Below are 18,944 nucleotides of genomic sequence, written 5' to 3'. Positions count from 1 at the left end.
CCACTGTTATTCGAGTAAACCCCTATCGCCATATGTGCAGCTGGATACGCTAAGCACTGCGTTATGGCGCTGCTTCAGCGCTATAAATAACTTGTGAAGTGTTTTGCGGCCCTATACAAGCATTAAAAGTGGCTGGGTCTATTCGTGTAGTACTTCTGAAAAAAGAGCATGAGATATTGCAGCGGACGAAGACAACACTATATGGATATAGAATTAGTTCTTGAGAATAAATTATATTTTTTCTTAATTCTACCGCCATTGTGTCACATATTCTTTCTTTCTTTCTTTCTTTCTTCCTTTCTTTCTTTCTTTCTTTTTTCTTTCTTTTTTTTCTTTCTTTCTCTCTTTCCTTCTTTCTTCCTTTGTTTCTTTCTTCCTTTCTTGCTGAGTGTAGTTTTCATACGCTTCTGTGCGGCCCATCTCGCTCATGAATATGAGTCAAGTTTTGTGGCCACAACAATGGGCCTATTCGCTGCACGAGAACCGGTAAATGTGTTCTGTGGTTGCAGGTTCACTCAGGTCGTCTAGTCGTTTACCAATGCCGCTAAATTGTTGAATAGCGCGTGAGTATCTGTTCTGTAGGACCTTGTACCACACTAGTGATGCTACCATGCATCGTTGTTGGGGTGCGATCGGCCAGCCCAGTGGAGTCTTCCAATTCTTTTTGACATAACGAATACACGAAAAAAAATACAAAAAAATTGTACTAGGAAAAAGAAACGTCTTAGACATATCACGAGACTCTACAGCTTGCACACAGAGCAGAAACACGCGATCCCATGAATATTTTTGCGGGCAATGGCGTATCATGGGTCGCCATTGGCCCGTGGGTACAAAAACAAGTAAGGCATTCACGATATTATAAGGAGTTGGTGCAATATATTGGAAATAAGGCAAGAAGAATCGCGCCAGTCAGTGGTCTCGTATTCAGGCTCTCATTTCTCATCGTATGCCACGTGTAGGATAGTGACGAACGCCGTATGCGTTTCGCTTCCTCTAGTTTAATGAAATTCGACACGTATATTTTCCGTCTATAACGAAGCAGACAACCACCATGACACCACCAAGCCAAACGCACGTCGTCTCATGCCGTCACCTAGCCGTTCAACACATCCACACGAGTCGGTGCACTGCCTACAGAGCAGCAACAGGAGGCGCAGTACACGTGGCTGGGGATTGAGACTGTTTTCCTGTTGCGCGCGCAATCAATCATCGCTCTTAAGACTGCGTTATTGAGCCACTCTTGCCCACATCTAAGCCCGAGGAAATGTCGACAAAAACACGCGCCGTTCCCCGTCTTGGGTGTTGGTGTGAGATTTAAATGCCGTATCCATTTTATCCAACGCTGGAAATAAGGGCCCCGTATTGGCAAAAAAAGAAGAAAGGTTCTTACGCTAGAACTCTCTGAAGAGCAAATGCTGGACAATTGTGTTGCTAGGAATATGAATGAATGAATGAATGAATGAATGAATGACTGACTGACTGACTGACTGAATGAATGAATGAATGAATGAATGAATGAATGAATGAATGAATGAATGAATGAATGCTTTATTTAGACAAAACATTGTCTGGGACGTAGAGGCTAAAGGCAGATGCAACTGCCTGGCAAAGGCCCCCCTACCCGTACATTGCTCAGGGGTGGAACATCATGAAAATACAGTGCAACAATGTAGAAACAAGAAAAAGAACAAAATGTATGCGGCAAGCAATCAAGTATGCAAAGAAGGAAGACTGTTACACTTCATACACAATATATCATCAGTAATGCGCGAGATCATGGAAATATTTAAACTAGCAAATAATTCTGATCAGTGTTACAAAACATTATATAGCAAATAGGAGAAATAATGTAAGAAAAAACGACTAAAATAAAAAGAAATGTTATCCAGACAGCAATGACAGTTAAGTACCATTAAGAACTTAGCAAAAGATAATTCCTAACCTTTTTCTTCAGACTGTGAGCAGATCTGCATTCCTGAATCATAGTAGCGATTTCGGGATTATTATTTCTGAAATGAGGTACTTGGTAGGCGAGTGTGTGGGTACCATATTTGGTTCTAAAGATAGGCGCTCTAAGACTGTTATGCCTAAGGTGATACTGTGAGTTGTCGGATGAGAAAAATGTGGACCCGGTATTTGGGTCATGCAGAATTTCTCTATGTGTATACATAACAAGCCTTAGTTGGAATAGATGATCTATTGTGAGTATGTTTAGTCTTGAAAAGTATGGTGCAGTGTGGTCACTACGTTGAAGGTTTTCTATGCAACGCACAGCTCTTTTCTGTAGGGTTATTAACCTATCTAAATTTATCTTAGTATTTGTACCCCAGATTAGTAGACAATTGTATATATGTGAATGAACAAGGGCATTGTATGGGGAACGAGCGCTGGAGTTTTCACGACACCTGCAGCGCCACCCTGGCGGTCAGAACGTGCACAATGCAGCCGCTCCGGCGCACGAAAATTGCTGCTGGTCGTGGCGTTGCGTGCCCTGAAAGTCGAAGGAAAACAAATGGACCCTGATGATACTGTTGCGTATACAAGTGCCGCAACTACGTCGGGATGAGGGAGGATGTATCCTTCTGCGTCTTTCCATCTAAACCCTACGAACAAGAACGGAGACGGCGTTGGATCCAAGCAGTCAGGTGAGCGGAGTAAGTTCCCGTCTTGTCGCCCTGTCAAGCGGCGTCGGGCTGGTTTCTAAATCGAATTTTGCGTGTGTCCTTGGTTTATTCGATAGTGAAGACGGTCAGCCGTGGCAGCCAGTACCAAACAGCAGAATCTGCCGTCAGCATTTCGTCGGAAACAAAATGAGCAATAGCGTGCACCATCCGGCATGTGTACTAACCATTTTTCCTTCGCAATACCACCGCCAAGTCCCTTCAGATGCCACCGCACCAAGCGAACGATACGAAAGATAAATAGTTTCCATTCATTGCCAAAAATTATGTGGGAGGGAAGCTGCCTTGTAATACGAGTCGTGTGCGCATACTGCCGGCGCACGCGCGACTAAGGTGTCTATGTGTTTTTAAACAAGCACGTGTGGGTGAGGACTCGGCGCTGAGATGCATCCGGTAAATGTATGTAATTAGTGCTAAATGTAGCCAGGGTTGTTACGGATCAAGCAGTGGAGCACTCACACCCTTGCTTGCGCGAGTCAGCTGATGCGATAAACCTTTCTTCTCCATTGAGTGCTGTGGCGAAGTAACATCAGAATTTTTTATGTCTAGCCAGAGAAGTACGGAATGCTTTCAGGCCAGCTAATACTTCCGAAACCATAGCGCAGCACGACCGGCGTCATGCCTGCTAAATTTGCAAGGCAGGCTGCCACACAAGCATGGCAACGACACATGAAGCAACCGTTAAAGAAACACACGTGCTCGCCGCGACACACTGTGAAAAATATGTAAAGCTTAAAAAGCTTCTTTTGTCATTTCTTCACTTGATGGCGCTAGCTTCTTTACGAAAACTGTTCACTTGAAGCGGCACGAAAACGGAAACATAAGAACTATGAAACGGGCGCGGACGTGTCGTCTGGTCGAGAGGCTGGAATATGCCGCGTTTCGACGCCAGGGCGGCGTGCAACGCACTCTTTTCGATGCGCCGCCTATCCAACGCTGGTTCCCCATAGCTGTATTTTCGACCATTTTGGCATCAAGGTTCTGGTATTAAACAATATAGAAATTAGCCTGCACATATTTATTTGCATGTACCTTGTTTACATGTGGTGTCCAGGTCAAGTTTTCTGCAAAGACGACACCTAGAAACTTATAAGTAGAAACCAGTTGGATAGCACAATTTTTAAATCTCATACAGGTACTATACTCATCAGGCTTATTACGGCTTTTGAAAATAATATACCTGGTCTTTTTACATTGAGTTGAAGTTGATTACAATGCAAGCAGTTTCATAGATTAGTTAACCATCTATTAGCTGTCTTTTCAAGTTCAAGTAAGTGTTTACTTGTAAAAAAAATGCTTCTGTCATCTGCATAGAGAACTATGTCAGGAGTTCGCGGTATGTTCACAAGATCATTTATATAAAAAATAAAAAATAATGGTCCAAGGATAGAGCCTTGTGGTACGCCATATTTTATCAGCTGTAATTGGTAACTGTAACCATTTAGCCTAGTAAATTGCACCCTGTCGAATAGATAACTGCGTATCACGTTTAATACCAAACCTCTAACACCGTAGTGTGGGAGTTTGTGAAACAAAATGTAATGCTAAATCGAACCGGACGCCTTTTTAAAGCCTAGAAGTAATTTATGAATGTATTGCTTATGATCAGTATTATTAACAAATTTTTCTTTAATACCTAAGAGCGCCGCTTCGGTTGATTTCTTTTCACGGAAGCCAAATTGCTGCTTGGAAAGCATTTGGCGGTTGCCAATAAACCTAATTAATTGTGATTTTAATGGATATTCTAACACTTTAGAAAATAAAGGTAGCACAGATATAGGCCGATAGTTATTCAAGTCATTATGAGAGTCACGCTTGTGAATGACTACTACCTGGCTATCTTCATGCCTTCAGGAAAGGTACCCGCGGCGAAAGCTTGACTGTAGATGTGCCGAAGTGGCCCACTTAGTATTTCAGCAACATGTTTAATTGGGTCAGCCCTAATGTCATCATATCCAGCGGCAGTATCTTTATTTAACGATTTCAAGTATGTAACTATTTCTTATTCACTATATGGAGTCAAGAAAATAGATTGCGAGCAGGGAGAAGAAATGTATTGTTCACAGTCATTCGTTGTATTATTTGTCTGACCTGCTGCACCAGAAGTTAAGTAATGATTATTGAATTTGTCCGCTAGGTCGGCTTCAGTGAACTCAACGCCGTCAATGGTTAGCTTCGTAGGAAGGCTAGCCTTTGTTTTCCCTATGAGCAGACGTGCCAAGTTCCAAGCTTTTCTGGGATTACAGCAGACCCAAGCAAATCTTGCCTGATAATATTGAATACGAGCTCTCGTCAAATCTGAGTTTAATTTGTTGCGAGCTTTTTTGTATTCATGTAATAGAGATACGTCTCTTATTCTAATGAAGTTATGGCATAGTTTATCTTGTTCTCTAATTCTATTGTAAAGATATCTGTTAATCCATGGTTTCCTGAACTTGCTGTGCCTTTTATAGTATTGCAGTGGGAAGGCAGCATCATAGCAGTTATTTACATGTTGTAGGAACAAATCATGATACGTTAGGATTTGGTCACTGTACACATCACTCTAGTCGATACTTTCAATACTAGCATGACGTGTCGACAAGGCATTGCTAATAAAGGAGCGATATGCAGGAGGAGCATCGTTAACATCATTTTTTTTTCTTTCTTTGTCGCAGGGAAAAAACAAAACTGATAAATGATCGCTCAGATCAGTTTTTAGCACACCGGCATTGACATTATTTCTATCATGGTTAATTATACATAGGTCTAGTAGAGTTTCCCTTACAGTTGTCATTCTGGTGGGTAATCCTATTGAGTTTGTTCACGAGAATGACTCAATATCATCAAAAAATTATCTACTATGTGGGCTAAGCAATAGCAGATCAATATTAAGATCACCAACAAAGACAATAGGCAAATTTCTTAAGGACGCATATTAAAAAACCATAGTTATAAATCCAAAAAATTCTTTTATATACACCCGCGGGGGGACGACACACTGAGGCAATCAGAGATGTTACACAATGAACGACAATTGATTCATAATGTGCAAAAACACAGCAAAATTCAGGAACCACGACAATATGAGATATCTTCTTTGATATATAGTGACACTCCACCACCCCTGCGATTCGGTCTATACACACCTTCATGTTTGTATCCTTCGAAAAATACTACATCGAACGCACATGAGTACCAGGTCTCAGTGAAGGCCAAGAAAAGAAATGTATTATCCAATGAATCAAGCAGCAAATCAAGTTGTTTGTTTCTAAGACTGCGTATGTTTAAATGTAAAATCCACATTCTGTCCTGCTTCTTAAAAGAGTGGCACTGCAGAAGAGATTTAAAAGATTCAGCATCATGATATATGTCTTTATGAAAGATAGCCATAGTAGCAACACTAGTAATTGAAATGATGCAAAGGATAAAAGAAAAGAAGCCATTCAGTGAATCTTATCAAGGTCACTTTCATTGTCGATGCGCAGTGCTCGATCACCAGGCACCTTGCGCACAAAGAACTTGCCATTTTTGTACCACGTGAACTGATAATGATACTCCCCAGCTTTTGCTTGCATTAGCCAGAGAAGTTTCTAGTTCTGTGGCGTCAGATTATCAAGGAAATGCACGCCAGAATTAGCGGTTTTTAATTCGGCTTTCTTAGCCATCCATTGATCACATGTCGCACGTGATGCGAAACGGACGAGCACTAGAGGAACTTTGCCAGCTTTTGGCGGCAGTCTATGCACGCCTTCGACTTCGTAGCTAGTCAATCCAGGAAGGGTAAACTTAGTTGCTAAATTGTTCAGCTTCCCGAGCAAATTTTCATTCTGGGTGACAGGTAAGACATGGATTTCAATATTTTGTCACCTGCTGTATTGTTCTAGGGCACTGACTTGCTTTTGCAACTCAAGAACGTTCATGCTGGTGTTAGATGTCCCGCCGGTATCTGCCCTTTTGTTTAAGGGTGGTTATTTCAGTTGATTGATTTTGCATTTCAGCAAGCACCGAATCATATTGATCAGACAAATGCTGAACAGACAGCTTCGATTTGTCCACTGTATTCTTCCACACCATTAGTGAATCTACCTTGCTTTGTATGTCAGGTATTTGGGCCAGCTTATTATTAATTTCAATAAGTATTTTCTCGTAGGCCAATTTATGCATGCCTGTGTGGCTATTGTCACCATGTAGTACCCATCGGGCTGCCAAAACAAGGCAAACAAAGCATCGCTAGCGAAGGGGGTCGGCGAATGGGAAATAGCACTCACAAACAAAGGCTTTGTTGACTCGTCCCAATATTGCGTGAATGGTGGCTTCGCGCAAGCAACAAGGTAAATATGCTTGGTAGCGAAGCTTCCATAGGAGACCATACGTTCAAAACATGGCGGTTCGTTGACGGTTCAAGAGGCTTAGCGCCATCTGTATGTGGTGGGAGCACTTCCAGTGGAAAAAAAAAAATAATGTGACGCCATATCCGTTAAAAGCAAAAGTGACGTCGTTTTGTTTTCGAAGGCGCGAAATTTGTTCTGTTGGCCTGCCTTTGGAGCTATACATTCATATGCCCCGCCATTCGACTTGATGGGCGTTTCGAGCTTTCAGCGCGGAAAGCGATGCAGCAAAAGGCCAATCGTAGGGTTGTCTAAATCGCACCCCTTCACAGAACATACTTTCTTTGGAGGCCGACGAAAGCTTCAGGTGTAGAGTGCTGATCCTATCGTCGGGTGCCAAGCCCGTCGGCCAGCGCAGTCGCACGAATACCACCACACCGTTATCTGGCGGTCGTAACACACTACTTTTGACTGAACAGGTTAAGAAGCGATGAAGCTACCCGCGTCACCGAATTCAGACAAACTTCGACAAGCAAAAAAAGCACAACCTGTGAGGGGGGCGTATTTCAACGGGTGAAGTTTACGAGCGCACCTTTCTGCACATTTCAAGAGCTGCATTGCATTGCGAGTGATAGTGGCGTCAACGCCCCCTGTAACGATGGGCTGTCAAAGGAAGTGTAGTTATGAATAATAATAAATTCAATAAACCTGTATCTTCTTAACTCGTCACGAATATATAGGATTGGCCAGGAATATTATTTTCGTAGAATGAACCTGTGTCTCACTTGAATAAAAAAAAAGCGCTTTTTTCTTTCACAATGTTTGTTCCCTCCAAACGTAGTCACGCTTCAATCGCTGCTCCCATAACCCCACTTGCTGATGTCGGTGACAATTTGTGCTGAACCGCTTTTTGCCCGAAGCTTCGCGACCTATTTGGATCGACCTTGCAAGCAATTACATCCACCTTTTACATTTTCCTATGCTGCCCTCTGCTGCACGCCTATGCAAACATCTTGAAAGGGTACCGGGGCTTTCGCCTGTTAATTTGTGCACCTACGCTGGTGTGCTAACAGTGCGTCCGACAAAGGAACGGTTGCCTTGGGCTTTGTTGTCGCTGAATTCTGGCGCTTGCAGCTAGATTTTTGTATTCCTCTTACTCAATCTTTACACATTGAGCATATTCAAGAAGCCTTTGAGCGCAGCCTTTCGCGTCGGATTTACCAAAATCGCGCATTTGCTTACATCGACATGTACAGGCAAATATCATTCTTCAAATGTTGTGCAAACGGTGCCTCGCTCATATGAAATAATGTTAACACGTACCGAAACATACATATCTGCGCATATTTAGCTGCATTGTTCCACCCTGAGACGAGTCAATATGAGCGACCGAGCCACTTAAACCACGGCAACTGTGATACAGGCACATATATTGCCGACTGTTATTACTTTTTGTGACTTGTCTTTGACTTTATCGTACTTTAAGTTCGTGCGTGCCATAAAGTATTATTTGAGAAAACTGCGCTCCACACAAGTGCTCGCTTAAAGGCCATCTCGTTCTTTTCCGAAAACGCGGATGCTGTCATTGACAACGTTGGTAACTGAGCGACGCGATAGTTTGTGCTGCTGTACCGAATGCACTGTCTCTTGTTTCTCGTTTGACGCAGAGGTAAGCAGTACTTCTCTGGAATTAAGAAATATTCAGCATAACAACAAGTACAGACCCGCCCATCTACTAGCAGATACGAACAGCAGCCTTCAGTAACCGTGGCGTGCAGATGTTGGCGCAGCGCTGTGTCGTGTGAATATTAGTTGATATGAAAGTGCTATGGGACCACAAGTGAACGAGCAGTTTGCTTCGTTCTAACTGCTTATATTTCAGTTCAGGTCCGTCGGTAGCGGGTGCATGAGCTCGACGGTTTTTCTATAGGCCTAACCTTCGCTGAATAGGATCAACATCGGCTCAAAGTCAATGTGTATGGCTAGAGAGCCGAAATTTGTATATTTCAACTTCGAATCCACGTTTCGACTGAATTTCAGCTCGAATAATTATACAGGGTGTTTCAGCTGACTTGAGCCAAGTATTCCAAAAAGAAACCTAGGCGCTACGCGTGTCGAATTGCCGCAGTATTGTTCTGAGCCATATGGAGCACGTCATGCTACTTTTTTAAGCCACCAAGATGGGTAATTAACAAAGTTTTCTGAATTACCTTTTTAAATATGAACTCTAGCGAAAGATCTTCAATACATAAGTTGTAGAGCTTGTTCTGAACCATCGGATTATTTAATCTATGCTAAGGTAACTGCCCTGTATAATTTTCCCCCCTTTCTTTAAAGTGTGCGAAATTAAAAAGAACCACGTGACAGCTCGTTAATGCATCGAGCTTTTAGTGCCCCCAAATGTAAGTCGAACGAGCTAGCAAAGGCTGCTCCGCGCATGGAGATCGATTGAACAGGCTGTCGGTGAATGCGATTTACGTTAAATCACAAAATAGGCGTACCGTTTTAAAAAAGAAATTCTTCAATGAAAAAGCGGCCGCCACATGTGAATGCGATAGGGGATCGGAGGCAGCATTTCACGCAGCGCAGGCATTTTTTTCTTTTCTATTTGGACCAATCAAGAAACGCGGTGGAGCGGCGAGGCTGACAGTGTGATGAAAGACGGTGATTAGAACCATGCTGCCTCTGGTCCATCGCAGTCCTTCGCAGTCACCGACATAAAGTAGCATAGTAAACGGCAAGAGTGCACACTCGAGCTGTTTCGCGGCCGAGCAACGGAGATTCGCCAATTCCGCTAGGTGGCAAAGCACATCAAGAAAAGTGTGGCTGCAGCCATGGCTAGGAGCTTTACAGGCGACCAGTGAGACCTCGTCATCTTCACCGGGCTCGCGACGTCTTTACTCCGTAAAATGCGTCTCAAGGCCGTTGTAGGGTTCTTATTCTGCCAGCATCTGACACTACTGCTTCGTTGCCGTTTCACGGTAAGGCCATAGGAAGTTCTTTTCCGCGTTCTCAAAGACTTGTTCTCTTCATATTTCGTTTTGTCACTGTTAGCCGCATGAACGAGTTGCGGAAGGGTGCATGGCGGTCATGAAGCCATAAACAGCTGCTGCCCACTTGTAACGTTGAATTTAATTTTGCATTCTTTTTTTATTACGCGCAGCAATGAGTTGTGATGCCAGGGATAACAGCGACGTGGCAGATTCCGAGCTGCGAGGGATGTTCAAAACAATGACGAAGTTTGAAAATAAAATCATCGACTTTTGAATCTAGCGCCCAACGCCAGACAAGGAGAGAGGAAAAACTGACTTGTGTCGTGCGCTAGATGCAGAAAGGGAACACCAACATGCCCAAACTTACGTTTTTTTTTTTCAAGTAACATTGTTCGTTAAGAAATGCGGCCTATCATGCCGTTCGGTGCAGAGGGCTTTGCGTTAATTAAAGAAGGTTGTGCGCAGCGGCTTCTGAAAAAACATGGTGCCCCGTTTTGCAACAGAAATGTGGCTATATTTAAAACCGTGCACGTGAAATATTTGCAGTATTGCAATAACGCGATCTCTCTACCTCTGTACCAGGCTATGTGCGCTCGAGCGTTGTTAGCTGTTTTGCATTGAGCTGAAGATACGTGTTTTCACGTTTTAATTGTGTGTGGAGTCCTTAGCGTAGAAAGTTTCTTGTATGTCAGCATTTATTGCAGTGCTTCCTTGACAGCCATTTTCTTTGACGACATACTTAATGCCAGAGACAGTGGCTGTGTTAAATTATAAAAATATGTGTTACACAAAGGAACCTAGTATCTCCATTCAAAAGCTTTGAAGTATCCCTTAACTGCTGCCTCTGTCATTCCACGTAGTGCAGAAATCTCCACTTTTCCTTCCTGAAAATACACGCTACAGCCAAAGGACATCATGCATATTCAAGAACAAATTTCCAAGTATAAAAAGACGATTGCAACGCTTCGAAGACAGGAGGTGAAGACGCCAACACTGTGCAAGTGCTTAATTGGTTGAGAGAAGTGATTCTTGTGGGGAAGGAGAAAATGCTAGCGCTATTTTTTGCAACCAATGTGGGAGCACGGCTCAGCGCCAGCAGGGTGGAGGGGATAGTGCTAAAATAGAGAGAGGGTAGGAGGGAGAAAGGTAGAGGGTCGTAGAAATGGAAGCGAAGTAGTGGCCGATCAGGAAGCCCGAGGTGGTGGGATGGCCGTTGGGCCATCCGTCTTTGTAGAAATGTCCTATAGTCTCGCCGAGAGCCCCGACGAGTCGAGGTACTCGACGACACTTAGGAAGGCTTGTAGCTGATTACGACAGGGAAAGAGGATATCTTCCTGTCGTGAACGGGGAAGCCCCAGGCGGTGGAACTCTTGCAGAAGTCGACCGCGGCGCTGCAGGTGAGCAGGGCAGGCAAGCAGGAGGTGCTCCAGAGCTTCGGGTTCACCTAAGGAGGCACAGGCTGGCGAGGTGGCTTTCCCAAGGCGGTGCCGGCGGGCTGCCGTCCAGTAGCAGCCAGCTCGCAGTCAGAGCAGCAACGAGGCCGGGCTGTGGAAGAGGCCGTGGAGGCCGGCCGAGGGATACCCGTTTGTCCGGGTGGCAGGCAATGATGTGCCGGCGCAGCCTGTGTCTTGAGGAGTCGGCGATGCCAGTATCTTGCAGCTGTTCAATGAGGGACTCACTGGATTACGCATTAAAGATAATGATATTGGTACGTGCCCGATTGTTTATGCAGCCACTTTATTTTGAAACGCAAACATTCACATAATTTTGCTACCTTAGATCACCCTCCTTCGTAAAAGTAAGAAAAAGTGTCATATTTATTCCTTCTGAAGCAATCGCATTTTCAGTATATTTGGTGGCTTATGTGTGGTATCTTTTTCATTATCTGGATATTTACAACATGTGTTCTGTGTGTTGCTATGCTTGTGTGAAGTTTATTACCATCAGGCCAATAATTTCTAACTATTCTCCATTATACTGATGTCACACGACCATTTTCAATCGCGATCAAGCCCGATCCGGATCGAAATTCTCAACTGCGATTGGCCCTCTCGCGCACCTTGCGCAAAGGAATGAACCGCAACTGAGAAATACAATCCAGATGGGGCTTGATGGCAAATTGAAAGTGCGCTGAGTGACACCCGTATTACTTGCATTTCGCAGTTTCTTGCCGCTTTCATGCATCTGCCACTTTCCTAACAATCTTGCTGAAATAAATTCTTGTCTGCTATTTTCGTATTTTTGGCTGTCCAGCAAGCTGATTGATATTGATGGAGCATGAACGTTTGCAGGTAAAAAAAGGCCAGCATCGCCAGATTTTTATGACGCAGTTTGCCACACGCCGATGTTCTCCGACACACAATACAGCTAAACTGCCTGGCTAGAGAATCGTCGAGGTTAACGTAAAAAAAGAAGGAACAAAAAACACGCACGCGTACACTTGGGGCCCAACTACACCAAGCACTGCGCGACTGCACCACGCAGAAATCCGGTGGTGGCTCTGTTTTTCCTACCGCGTTCACCGCACGTGCGCCGCTGACGACACGCGGTAACGTCGCTGGCTCGGTGTGACGTAGCCCAGAAGAGTTCTATTGTTCCCTCGCTTGCTGCACACGCAGTGGCACGCACTCAGTGACCCATGTTGATGAGGTGTTCATTGTAGCGCAGCGCATTCATGGCGCAGCTCGCTAAAGTTTTTACCTGAAAGATGTATTATAAGAAGTTGAACATACCCAGTACGTTACTGGCGCAACCTGCTGAAGCATCCTGTTGCTGACCTTGCGAAGCTTGTGACGTGGCCTCGATTCTGCCCAGCATCGGAGAAATTTACAGGATATTTTTTGTCTTCGTACAGTGGCACATTCCCAGTGACACTTACCACGCTAGGCAAGTTGGCGTCAAAGAGGTTCATTGGGCACCAGCATAGACCGAGTGGCACATTCGCAGTGCTCCAAGTCAGCGTCAAAGAGTTTCATTGAACAGCGGTACCGACACAGTCCCGCACCTACACTCTGCCATGTTGCCGGGAAAGAGGCTCGTTGAAGAGCGACGCATATGTACACATTGCCACATACTTGGCGACTCAAGTTTGTCCGGTGGTTTGTTTCGAATCCTGTTCCCTCAGCCAAAGAGCCGGATGGTAAGAGCCATTCCGCCATGGACTAGAGAGTTCCCGAAGTTGACGGGAAAACAGTTACATACAAGCATACATAGATACGCAGATACATATCTCCCAGAAAGTGAGTACCCTAAGAATTCGAGCACATTAAATATGCTGTATCCATGGCAAAAAGCAACGCAATCCTTTAGGTAGCAGCTGCAGAAGAAATGTTAAGGGTGCAGTCAGCTAGGGCCTCCAAAACGCGCAAGAAACCTGTGACAGTGCTGGTTGCGTAGACAGCCCATCCCTGATTATGCGCTGCTTGCACAGCTCCATGTGAGTACTTTCACAATTCATGTTGCCCTCAGGGCCTACAAATTTTCGAGTAACATAGTTTGATTCAGAAACTAAGTTGCCATAAATTTTTTGAAGTATCCCAAAGCTAAGCAGATCCTGCTGCGTCTTTTTTACGATTGGGGGCCGGACGTGCAAACAACATAGCTAATGTGCATCGTCCGCTCATAGGCCCCGCATGGCACTTTGTGCGAGATTTGTCGCATATGTTCAGTGCAGACTAAACATTCCAAGCAACCATGGATATCCGTCGGACGTCCTATGGATATCCATTTCCATCATTACAGACGTCCAATGGACGTCCGCAAATCTTCGACAGAAGTTCATCAGCCACCCGACGCATATCTGAAAAAGCAAATTTCTACATCCATCAGACATCCGAAATGGGATCCTATGGCGGACGTATTTTGAATGGTGTGTGTGTCATGTATATATATGTGTATGTGTGTGTGCACGCACACACGCGCACACATCTTGGAGCAGCGATAGTGGAATGCATTCAAGCACTCAACCAATGTTAAATAACCGGTCGGGTGCTTCAATGCATTTGACTGTCGCCGCTCTGCTGAAAATAAACAATAAACATGGGTTGACACCAGATTCAAAATACAATAAATCTTTTACTGCCACGTTATCATATAAAGTCAACGAAGCACAAATGAATACTGTTCACAGCTACAAATATACATGCAGTTAAAAAGAGCACTTGCAGACCTAGGTATCATGACTGAAGTCAGGACAGCGCGAAGACATAAAAAACAAAAATGGAAACTCCTTCAGCACGTTGAACAGAGTCTCACAAATGTGGGAAAGACAATACAACGAAATGAGGTCCTATGTGATGATACTTAGTTTACTTTTTCGTACTGTCAAACCCTAATTACAGGCACATGCTTTAAAATAAAGAAAGAAAAACAAAAGCAAGAATAAACGTGTGGCGGAAATCGCAGAAGGACAGCACAATGCGTAGTGGGAGTTTAAGCATCACGGCTTACCAAATACAGCAAGGTATGAGAAAGAGCTAGACAAACGATGGCAAAAACGGTGGGACGAAGGCAAACAATGTCTTCGTCTCACCTTTTTTGCCGTCCTTTGTCTCATTTTGTTTTGACTCAACAAGATTACTTAATGAAGACATAAACAACTGTCTGCACAAAATAATGTAAAATAGAATTAGAACACAATTATGTACATGTCAGAAATAGAACGCGTTTTGAAAGATATGAAAAAAATAATGGCAACCATTTCACTCTGTGAAGACGGAATGGCAGCGAAAGTTGACGACAGTCAAAGCTCTCAAACGAAAACCGAAGTGCTTTCGCTGCCATTCCATCTTCACAGAGTGGAATGGTCGTCGTTTTTTCGCGTTGCGAGTCTGGTGTCGTTGCTCGTTCGCAGGTGCCCGGACTCGCGATTGTCGTTTTCACTCAGCATCGCGGAAACGTTCTTCGTCGGTAGTCGTTTCGTGCCGGCGCCTTTTACATTCTCGTTGCTGTTCCCTCCTGCGCTCCTCATACGCATGTTCTTCAGGTGCACGAACTATACGTGTCCGCCCCATCGATAATGCAGTTCTTTTTAGCGCCGACACTTCTCCTGCTTATATACTGGGATAACCTTGACGTCAAGCTATTCACGGCGAGCCTTCTAATCTTACCTAATCTGTTTCCCCGCCATTGAAACGATGGATTGGCGGCTATACCTTGGGTTGGATCGGATCGCTGCAGGACACTGTCGTCGAACAGCATGCGTTGCTGAGGCTTTCTGACAGATCAACGCACATATAAAAAGTTTTGTTGAAACATATTTATGACATATAAAATTATGCAGTGAAATAACTATTTGTTTTGGCAATAATTGGTGTCCGAAAACCAAACGTCTATGCCGTGTTTCCGGCTACTGAAATCACTTCCGCTCTATTCAAATACCAGCTTAGCCTTAGAGATTGCCTACCACTACACGTCGTCTATGATGTATTTTTTTCTGCTTCTGTAATTGTTCATGCAGCCAAAAAAAATGCTAGTCTTTAGGTGCTTTAATTGTCATTTTAGGTTGCAAAGATGCGTACCCTAAACTAAATTTAGTGCAATTTAGTATCTGAATAAAACTATGTGACCTCAAACGTTGACGCCGCTCAGGGCTACAGGAATAGTGAAAGTAGTCACATGGAGCTGTAAACAAACACGTACCTAAAAACCTTTAAAACAAACCCCCCAAAAATGACTTATCTAAATGTTTATCCATCTTTGTTAAAAATATGTCACAAAGAATTGTGGCCACACAGGACCCAATGCAGATACCGTTGAGTTGCAGAGAAGGCAGGTTGTCAAAAAAAAAATAAAAGTAGATTTCAAGTAAAACTGTCATATATAGATAAAAATATCAACTAAAAAGCCTGTTTAATTCTCGAAAAACACGTCGCCGTTTACGTCTATGCGTTCCTTAAAGGCCAACAAAAGCTGATCTTGAGGCATAGAATAAAACAAGTCTTCTACATCTACAGGGAAACCAAAGCGAGTGTTATCTGTGCTCTCAAGAAACAGCGTGACATCAGTAGATTCCTTTGTAAGGAACATATCATCTAAAGCAAGCATTTTGCGATGCTTTTGCAAAAACGCACTAACGTTTATCTGTCACGAACCTTCCTCACTAACGATAGTCCGGAATGGAATTTCTGGTTTGTGGGTCTTGGCTGTAAAAAAATGCGTTTAGGCTACTACCTCTGCTTTAATCAAAATCCATAGCAAGTTTCTGAAGATTGAATTACATACAAAAGTTTATAACCTTCGTCTTGACCCTAGCAGCACTTTTCTTAAAAGGGGAAAAATTCTTATTGATCCCCTCTTGCGTGTCGCGTCGGCTTCGCAGATTTTGAATGATTCTCGGCGTACATTCCAAGAATTCACCAATGCCTTATTATCGAGAAGGAAGTGCAAGTTCCACGGACCACCCTGATATCATTCTCAAGTAGGTGGACCGTTTATTTTCGGCACATCGACCACTTTATATAGCGCCAGGCCGACACGGCCGCTAAGCCTGACCCAACGAAGATGGTGGCTGGAGCCCCGTCTCTTTTCGGGTTAGAGCTGCAAGATGGCAGTGGTGAGCGTCGAAGGGGATGATATAACGAGAGAAGAGCATGAGGACGAAGCAGGTTGGCGTGTTGTGAAGAGAGGAGGATGTGCCACTGAGCGGACAAAATCTCACGGAACCAAGGATCAGGCAGCGCGCTTCTCCAGCGAGAACGCATTCAATAATAGGCGGAACAAGGGACAAAAAACAAAGCAAATCATGGCGGCAACCAGGATGCCCAGTTTTGAAGGCAGAGTACAAGATAATAGTGCGCCCACGTGGCAGCTTCAAGGTCACCGACTATGGGATCAAACGCCTAGAATGTTGCGTCGCGAACGCCGCGGAAATCCCCAGGAAGGAATCGGAAGATGACACGGTGTGTGCCAACTACAAACAGAACATTCTAGTGATCAGCACGTCATCGGAGGAGTGCACCAAATATACAGGACTATCACTCGACTGAGAATGGGAGACAAGGAGTTCGAAGCCAACGCGTTCGAGTCGGCTCCGGAGGATACATCTAAGGGAGTGATAAGAGGAGCAGCGCACGAGGTTTCTCCTAGAGAAATAGTGGAGATGCTTGTAACACCAAGAAATCCGACGGTCCTCATGGCCAAAAGGATGGAAAACACCACGAACGTCATCATCCTTTTCGACGGGCATCACGTCCCAAACTACGTGAGATACGGAAGTGCACTGGTCATGTGCTCACTATACCGGAAGCAAATAGACATATGCTACTAATTCGGACGCCTCGGACACAGAGCCGATGTCTGCCCGAACCCGAACAGCAGGATATGCAGAGGCTGCGGGATGGAGAACCCGCCATAGGACCACGAGTGCGAAGCGAAGGGCCACGAGTGCGAAGCGAAGTGCCAGCTCTGCGGCAAAAACCACCCTATGGCGGATCGCCGATGTAATGCCAGGTACAAGTTACCGTACTTGGTAAAGAGGCGCCGCTGGGAGCGAGTCAGACGAGAGGAAGAAAAAGCGATGTACCACGAAAGGGAAGCTGAAAGACTGTACAGGCCAGGACGGGAAGACAGGAGACAGCGGTCGGAATACCGAACAAGGAACCAATCTGGACTAGAAGATTTCCCCAAGCTCCAGGCAAAGGAAAGGGGCCGCTCGACGTCGAACAGAGCCAGATCGAGATCGCGGTCCAGATGGAGATCCAAACCCAAGACCAGTAATACCAAATCTCCCAGAGCACAAGGGGGAGGAGGATCCCAGAGCCCAAGAGGAAAGCGCACGTCAACGGCGCCGCGGGACCCTTAAAGGTGAGCTGGGCGGACGCGGCTTCCGGGGCGCGTGCGGAGGCAGAAGCTGCTTTTCAAAATAGAGTTAAGACGCTAGAGAAAGAATTGGCGCAGATCTGGCAGAGGAATGTTGCGTTTATGGATGAAATTAAAAAAACTCAGGGAAGAGAACGACCGTTTGAGGAGCGCGACAGTGCCATGCAACGAGGAAACCTCGCGAGGTATAAGGGAGGAAAAAGAGACAGCAATGGAAGAAGACGTAGCCCTCACAGTCATTAAACGTAGAATCGAGAACGCTCTGATTGAAACCGGAGTAAATAAACCCAAGCCAGTCATGACGCCTCAAGGAAGACAGGAGGAATTTGAACAGAAAATCGAAACCAGCATCAAACAGAACGAAACAAAATTTGAAACTAAACTAGAACAATAGGAAGTGAGGCTTGAGGCAAAGATAGAGGCGCTAGGAAAGGCGATACTACACCAAGTGCAACAAATGATGGCTGACTTCGAAGCAAAACTAGCAATGTGGGGACCGCAAACAAGTAGGGGGGAACCAGTTAAGACGGCCATTAAGCCGTACACTAGGCTCCCGGTACCCTCAGAGGGATTGAAGAACCTGTGACGCCACCATGGACAGACGAATTAGATACATTATTTGGCAATGGAATTGTAGAGGATACGATCGAAAACGACACACCTTGCAACAACACCCTAAAGACAAAGAAAACCCGGATAATATAATGATGCAGGAAACAAATGGGCTGGCAAAACTGTCGGGTTACAAGTCCTTTGGTACTGCCGTAGGGGAGACGAAGGCGCTAACGACGTTCGTAAAGCGAAATCACTCAGTCGTTCAACATGACACGGAAGTTAAGTCAATCCATCACATTCTTTTAGAACTCATGCCCATGCGGAAAACGAAGCACAGTCTCTTTGTATTAAATATTTATAGCAGTCCAAAATGCAGACACTATAAATTTCGATCGTTCTTTAAAAAAAACCTAGCCATTGCGGACAACCGAGTGGTAGTGATAGGAGGCGATATTAACGCCCAACACGTGGCATGGGGTTACAAAATCGAAACTCAAAAAGGCAGGAAACTATGGCTAGACGCGCAACAGGAAGGCCTGACCCTAGTGACCCCCCCCCCATTGGTTCCCACGAGAATAGGTACC

The 18,944-nt window shown here is 44.7% G+C and overlaps 1 protein-coding gene across 1 annotated transcript in view; it reads right to left on the bottom strand.

Moving 5' to 3' along the window:
• Positions 1-11,427: 11,427 nt before the first annotated feature.
• The window catches only part of LOC135921347 (uncharacterized), a 44,655-nt gene continuing 37,138 nt past the window's right edge, over positions 11,428-18,944 (bottom strand). Inside the window, exon 6 of the mRNA XM_070528515.1 lies at positions 11,428-11,646. Coding sequence (XP_070384616.1) covers positions 11,428-11,646 — 219 coding nt within the window. The remainder of the gene's footprint in view (positions 11,647-18,944) is intronic.

Source organism: Dermacentor albipictus, unplaced genomic scaffold, assembly GCF_038994185.2.
Source record: "Dermacentor albipictus isolate Rhodes 1998 colony unplaced genomic scaffold, USDA_Dalb.pri_finalv2 scaffold_12, whole genome shotgun sequence".
Classification (NCBI taxonomy): domain Eukaryota; kingdom Metazoa; phylum Arthropoda; class Arachnida; order Ixodida; family Ixodidae; genus Dermacentor; species Dermacentor albipictus.
Note: the sequence above shows the minus strand (reverse complement) of the source record. Positions and strands in the feature narration are given on the sequence as shown.